The following is a 7,649-nucleotide window of genomic DNA, read 5'->3' as shown; positions in this document are numbered from 1 at the left end:
TAGTTTGTGATGTTTGTATAGTTTTACTGTGTAACACACTTTAAGAAGCACATTTGAAAGTGGTTAATTATTTTAATTATTATTATTATTTTTGACCTTAAGGCACTGTGTGATACGGTACTGTGCGTAGGTGTGTGGTTTTGTGCCTCATGTTTTGCCCACAGGGCTTCTGAGTAAAATTAAAGCCAGCAAATCCGATTATTTTCTCCCAAAGGGAATTGATTGATCGTCAGCTGATGTGTGTGTGTGTGTGTGTGTGTGTGTGTTTTTGTGTGTGTTTCTGAGAGAGAGTGCGTGTGTGTGTGTGTGTTTGTGATGGTGAGCTCCAGGGCCAATTACAGAACAATTACAGCTGGTTAATTCTGTAGCATCTCTTCTCAGCGTGTCGTTTGTCTCGTCTGATTGTGAGAGCACACAATCACACCTGCTGTGGTGGACACGATGATGCTCTTCAGCTCAGCATCTGGACGTTTCATTAGGGCGAGACACTATGGTCTGTGTTGCTTCCGTATCATGTCTTCTTTCAGGTTAGTGTTAAGAAAACATTTACGTGTTTATTTCATGACACTTTATCTACTTGTGTGTGTAGATTTCAATTACGATACATATCTTTAAAAGTTTATAAGGGATAAGTATGTGATAAATATGGAGTGATGTAAATGTTTTATACGTGTTTGTCTATTTTTTGGTATTGATTCTGACTGTTTTTTTCACATAATACCATAGTTTTACATAATACCATGTATATTTAGACATTCACCAATTGGTTTACAATGATTTTTCATGGTAATACCATGCATTTTTGAACATGTACAATGGTTTTTCAGGGTGATACCATGCATTTGGCACCATAAACAATGGTTTTACTCGTTTTTTTAAGGTAATACCCTGTATTTTTGGTATTGATGCTTGCTGTGTTTTTCTCATAAATCCATAGTTTTTGGAAATATACCTGTACCATGGTTTTACAATGGTACTTCTGTGCATTTTTGGTCATGATACTGTGTTGTTTTATTTTTTTTCACATAATACCATAGTTTTTGTACATGGTTACCAACTGGACATTATCATGTCTGAGTTTGCTTGTACAGCCTAACCCTGTTTTACAAATAGTATAGATTTATAATCAGCCATAAAACAAAAATTACCAGCTATTGCTTTTGGCTAAATGTGCATGGATAATATTCATATTTCAGAGGTTGTTTCATGCATGTATAGTTGTGTGTGTGTGTGTGTGTGTGTGTGTGTGAAGTCCCTATGGTTTGGTTAGTTGGTTGGTGACCTACTTTGCTTTTTGCACATTATGTAGAAAAGCTTCTGATCAATTCCATTGTGAGCTGCGTCTCCCCAACCAGTAACAACAGTTTAAGACAAAAAAACACTTAAAATATCCACCACAACACAGACAATCTGACCAGTGCTGACTGTGTGTGTGTGTGTGTGTGTGTTTGTGTGAGAGAGAGTGTGTGTGTGTGTGTGTGTGGACATTATCATGTCTGAGTTTGCTTGTACAGCCTAACCCTGTTTTACAAATAGTATAGATTTATAATCAGCCATAAAACAAAAATTACCAGCTATTGCTTTTGGCTAAATGTGCATGGATAATATTCATATTTCAGAGGTTGTTTCATGCATGTATAGTTGTGTGTGTGTGTGTGTGTGTGTGTGTGTGAAGTCCCTATGGGTTGGTTAGTTGGTTGGTGACCTACTTTGCTTTTTGCACATTATGTAGAAAAGCTTCTGATCAATTCCATTGTGAGCTGCGTCTCCCCAACCAGTAATAACAGTTTAAGACAAAAAAACACTTAAAATATCCACCACAACACAGACAATCTGACCAGTGCTGACTGTGTGTGTGTGTGTGTGTGTGTTTGTGACATCAGTGTTACTGACACAAAAGAGCCTCATTGTTTGAGCGCTGATGCTCACTGACTCCTCCCACTGATGTAGCCACACCCCTCTCATCATTATTCACAGGCTGAGCTGCTGAAGGGGGCGTGTCCATCTGTGCGCTGATCTCTCACACACTGTCGGATGCCAGAGGCTGCGGTTGTGCATGCAGGTCTGTGCGGTGACACACGGATGAGAGGCGCTGTGTGTGTGCGAGCCGTTCTGGAGGGAGAGCGAGACGGCTGCCGTATCCCTGAGCACGAGGATGGGCTGCAATCTGTGTAGTTTACAGAAGAGAGAGGAGCATTACAAACTACTGTACGAGATCTCACAGGTGAGACACGCTACTTACCTGAGATTCAGAAGGCTTGTGCTGCTGAGCACAGAGTTTCTCATCTGTCAGGTTTCTGGACTTGGTACTGTGGTAATACCATGTTTGCTTTTAGGCATGCTACCATACTTATCTATTTGTACCATGGCAGTAGCATTGGTTTTTGGACATGTAACGTGCTTTTACAATGGCTTTTTTATGACCATTCTCTATAGGTATTGAGGCTTGATGTGTTTTTCACATAATACCATAGTTTTACATGGTACTACTATGTATTTTTGGACATGTAGCATGGTTTACAATGCTTATTCATGGTAATACCATGTATTTGTCAAACAGTACCATAGTTTTTGGACATGTACCATTGTTTTACAGTGGTTTTTCATGGTAATACCATGTATTTTTGGACATGTACCTGGTAATAACATGTATTTATGGACATGTACCATTGTTTTACAGTGTTTTTTTGTGGTAATACCATGTATTTTTGGAGATGTACCATGGTTTTATATTGCCTTTTCATGGTAATACCATGTATGTTTTCACTTAATACCATTTTGTTTTTGGTTTTCATAGAAATATCATGTATTTGTGACATAATACCATAGTTTTGGGATGTGTACCATAGTTTTACAATGGTTTTTCATGGTAATACCATATCTTTTTCACATAGCGTCAGAGTTTTTAGACATTTACCATGGTTTTACAATGTTTTTTTGTGGTAATACTGTGTATCTTTGATCATGGTATTTTGTGTTGTTTTCTCATCCCAAGAAATACCATATTTCTTGGACATGTACCATTGTTTTACAATGGTTTTTAATGGTAGTCTTGTGTATTTTTCGCATAATACCATAGTTTTTAGATATGTACCATGGTTTTACCTCTTTGGGACTTGGCACTCTGGATGTTTTACACTATAAAGGTGCAGTAATATCTTGGTGTTTTGGATATGTGCTGTACAGTAAAACCATGTATCTTTTTGACACAATACCACAGTTTTCAGACATGCACCATGGTAGTTTCACAGTATTCTTTGGAGTAACATTCAAATACCATGGTACATGTACAGTGTATGGTAATTATTTAGCACCATTGGCATTGAATATATCAAAGTACCACAGTAAAACCACCACTGTACCATGGTACCACCATAGTAGTTCTTGTAGAACTAGTTTTGTTGTAGTAGTAAATAAATAAGCATAAGTGTGAGCAAATACACAAACGGAGCAGTTGATGTTCCTGAGGTTGATTTTTTTGGAGATCTGATGTGCTTGTGGGGCTTTCACGTGATTTCGCTGATTATAAACAGTCAAACAGTGAGTCTATAACCAACAGCACATCCAAACACGATCAGTGCTGATTCCCACCGAGCTGAAGGCCTGTAATGTTGAAGATGATCCAGCGTTGATCTTCTCCTGTAGGAGCTGCTGATTGATCCTCTGCTGCGTGTTTCATTAACTCTTATGGCGCTGAAGAGCTTTAATAGCCTCTGTATCACACACACACACGCTCGTCATGTTCACGCTGGTCTCATTAGCGCTCATAGAAAACGATTCTTGGTCCTAATAAAACCTGAAATGTTCCACTGAGTGTATGACGGGAGATTCACTCGGTTAATTGCTGCCGTTGTTCTGTAACGAGGAGTTTTGACGAATCTCCTCCGGATGGATCGTTTTAATCAGACCGATGAAGATCACGTGGGTCTGATGAGCTTCTGTAGATCACGTTTCTGCATTGAAGCATCACCAAAACCACTACGTTAACAGAATTAGGCGATTAATAAAATAGAAATAGTCCATGATTTGAGGATCTGTTGGAAACCCAACCAATTATGTGCTGTCTCAGAGAACTTCTGTGTTTCTTCAAGTATTTCTTGTGGTTTCTAGAGTTGATTCTCCTTCCGCTGTGCTTTTATTTGCTTTACTTTGGATTATTTTTCAATATCTTGTGGGTTTTTCCTTTGTGTTGCGTCCTCTGGTGTCCATGCTTCTGCTTCTGAAGGTGCACAGCAGATGAGATCCTCAGATCTGGTGTTTAGTGTTGTGAATCTTCTCTTTGGAGCTGTAGCGTTCAGATTTTTGTGTGTTCAGTAACACAAGCTCTCATCGTATAAGTGAATGTTTGGGGTTTGAGAGCGTGAGATGGTGTAAACGAGGTGTTCGTGTGCCTGTTCACACACACCCACGGCTGAAAGTGTGTCAGTGTGTCTCTCCTTCACTCCTTTCATTTCAGAGACTCTGAACAGTTTGCAGGATTTCTTTCAGACTTTATAGAGGTCTTTCCAGGTCTCTGTAGTTTTTCATGACTTTTGCTGCTGTTACTTTAAGACTTAATGATGTAATAATGGAGCTCCTGCAGCAGCTGAACATCTGCCATTGAGATGAATGGGAATGCTAATGGATAGAGACGCCAGGTATTATATTGACCTCCTTGACTTTTCTTTTTTTACTTCATAAACCACATTGCAAAGCATTCTGGGATTGCCTTGCAATAGAGACATGTAATGCTACCTTACAAATTGTCTGAAACAAGGCGTCTTAAAAGGAAGCATAATCTTCTGTATAAGTACACATATGTATCCATATACTATTTTCACATAATATAATTTTTTTATTACAGGTTTTACAGTGTTTTTACATAATATCATAGTTCTTGGACAAATACCATGGTTTTACAATGTTGCTTTCATCACAATACTATGTTTTGTACATAATACCATACTTTTTGGACATATACCATGGTTTTACAATGGTTTTTCATCATAATAACATGTATTTTTTCACATAATACCATAGTTTTACATTTATACCATTTATACCATACCATATAATAATATAGTTTTTGGACATGTACCATAGTAGTTTCACAGTATTCTTTGGAGTGACATTTAAATACCATGGTACATATATACGGTAATCATTTAGCACCATTGGCATTGAATATATCAAAGTACCGCAGTAAAACCACCACTGTACCATGGTACTGCAACAGTAGTTCTTTTAGTATGAGTTCTGTTGTACTAGTTAAACACGGTAAATAAATAAGCATAAATGTGAGAAAATACACAAAAGAGCATACAAAATAAGGGAAAGAATGTATAGATAGATAGATGGTGAGAGGTGAGAGTGAGAGTCAAACTCAGCGGTGTGTGTCGTTCTCTGGGCTAATTAGTCTTGCTACAGATGCGTGTGGAACACATCGCTGCACAGGAAGGGATATTTCCATCCGCGCTGGTGTTTGTGTGCATACACTGGGCTCTTTAATTGTCTGCTGATGGTCTATAAGCCCCGTAATGCTGCGCTGGTCTCCAGAGACTTGAGGTCAAAGATGAGTTCATTGTATTCTGCAGTGCATGTGATGAAGAGCGCCACCTATAGACTGGTTTAAGTGCTTGAACTGAAGTGGTTTTCACATATTCATGGTTGAAATATTTTCTATCAGTTAAGCTCCAGGAATCCTGGGATCCTATAGGGATGTTTTCTTTTGTGTTCAAATGCTGTTATCATGCATGCTTTTCTGAAATATTTTCTTAGTTTCTCTCAGGTAACAAAGGGATGTTTATGCCCGGTTCAGTGACTCATTTGTTTGTTTATATTTTATTCGTGGTTAATGCAGTTTTAGTAAATATGTTGATTCATATGAGTCATACATTTGTGTATGTATGTATGTATGTATGTATGTACCATTCAAAAGGGGTTGGTAAGATTTTAATGATTTTTTAAGTGTTTTATGCTCACCAAGGCTGCAAAAATACAGAAAAACTGAATTATTATTACAATTTAAAACAGCTGTTTTCTATGTGAATATCTGTTCAAGTGTAATGTATTTCTGTGATGCGCAGCTGTATTTTCAGCATCATTCCTCCAGTCTTCAGTGTCACATGATCTTCAGAAATCAGTATAATATGCTGATCTGCTGCTCAAGAAACATTTCTCATTATTATCAATGTTGAAAACCGTTGTGCTGCACAATATTGTTTGTACAAACCGTCATACATTTTATTTTTCAGGATTCACAGATGAACAAAGTTCAAAAGAACAGCATTTATTTGAAATAATTAATTTAGAATCTTGGAAATCCAGTGTTCGTCAGGTGTGGAATGAACAGCCACATTTGGAGCTTTATAGTGACTTCATAAAATGTGTTTTTCTGAACGTGTGAACTGGACAGGTGTACGCATGTGTGTTTGATAAATGAGTTTCATCACTGCTGGGACAAGTGTGTGTGTGTGTGTGTGTGTGTGTGAGGAACGGCCTGAGGCCCCGGGACCCCTGTGACCCCCTCCTCACCAAACTGTACGCTACAAATGTCCCAATCCATCTCTCTGTCCGGCCGCCTCTCGCTGACTGATGGTCCTCAAACCTCACAGCTGGAACCAGGAACAAAAGACGAGAAAAACGAGCCGCTTGATTGATCTGGTGTCCACAGCCGTGAGATTACCTGCAGAAACACACAGAGAGAGAGAGAGAGAGAGTGAGAGAGAGAGAGATGGAGGAATTCTGACTCCTGATTGTTTCTCTGAGTCTCTTTCCTTCGATTTGTAAGGGAGAGTTGGGAAACCTGTTTGGAAACAGACGTTGTTGTGAGAGATGGAGAGCTGTACATTTTAAAAGGGAATAAGAACGTGTTTAATTCCTCATTGGGATTGTGTTTTAATATCCTGGTCTTCCATGAGCATCTGGCTCTGTGACGCGGAAAACACAGAATCCAATCATGAAAATTTAATTTCTTTACAAAGTGGAATTTGGCAAATTTTGGATGAATATGTAATGCTGTGGACTACTGTTTATGAATATAAAAGCACAAAGACTGTTATTAAGTCGCTTAACCAGCTTTTGACCATTTCATTTGAGAAAACTATCATGAAATACACACAGAAACTCAACCCGCCAAAATAAAAGTTTGGTTTAACTTGAAGAAATTGTGACAAATTTTGTATTACTATTGTAGAGTAAAATGTACTTCTCAAAATCCTAAAAATAATAATATAGTTTATTAAAACATTATTTAAGGAACATAACACTTTTTTCTTCCATGTTTTAATTTAAACACTAAACACTGTTGTGCAGTGCTTTGTTAGCCAATAACTGAAAGAAACAATTCAAATTTAATTAAATTTTAAAAGATTAATTAAATTGTTAAAGTTTTGTGCATTCATTTGATTACTGTTTTGTTTTTGCTAACAAATATTATATCATAAAACACAGAATCCAGACAAATTTAAACAGACAACATAGAATTTCTGAAAAACACGATTATTGTTAAAATGTTAATAAATTAAGTTCCAGTCATAAAAATCACATTTAAAGTATAATGTGAAATATCTTGGGATTTTGGACATTTTGGATGAATAAATCAAAATGCAGTACAGGGAACCAATTTGCAATATGGACTAGTGTCTGTAAATATTAAAATGCAAAATATT

At 37.4% G+C, this 7,649-nt stretch overlaps 1 protein-coding gene across 1 annotated transcript in view; it reads left to right on the top strand.

The window, feature by feature from the left end:
• Positions 1 to 2,005: 2,005 nt before the first annotated feature.
• The window catches only part of LOC107564739 (PDZ domain-containing RING finger protein 4), a 50,969-nt gene continuing 45,325 nt past the window's right edge, over positions 2,006 to 7,649 (top strand). Inside the window, exon 1 of the mRNA XM_016249885.1 lies at positions 2,006 to 2,224. Within this exon, the coding sequence (XP_016105371.1) occupies positions 2,156 to 2,224 (69 nt within the window). The 5' untranslated portion in view covers positions 2,006 to 2,155. The remainder of the gene's footprint in view (positions 2,225 to 7,649) is intronic.

This window comes from Sinocyclocheilus grahami, unplaced genomic scaffold, assembly GCF_001515645.1.
Source record: "Sinocyclocheilus grahami isolate Dianchi unplaced genomic scaffold, SAMN03320097.WGS_v1.1 scaffold958.1, whole genome shotgun sequence".
In the NCBI taxonomy this organism is placed as follows: Eukaryota; Metazoa; Chordata; class Actinopteri; order Cypriniformes; family Cyprinidae; genus Sinocyclocheilus; species Sinocyclocheilus grahami.
Note: the sequence above shows the minus strand (reverse complement) of the source record. Positions and strands in the feature narration are given on the sequence as shown.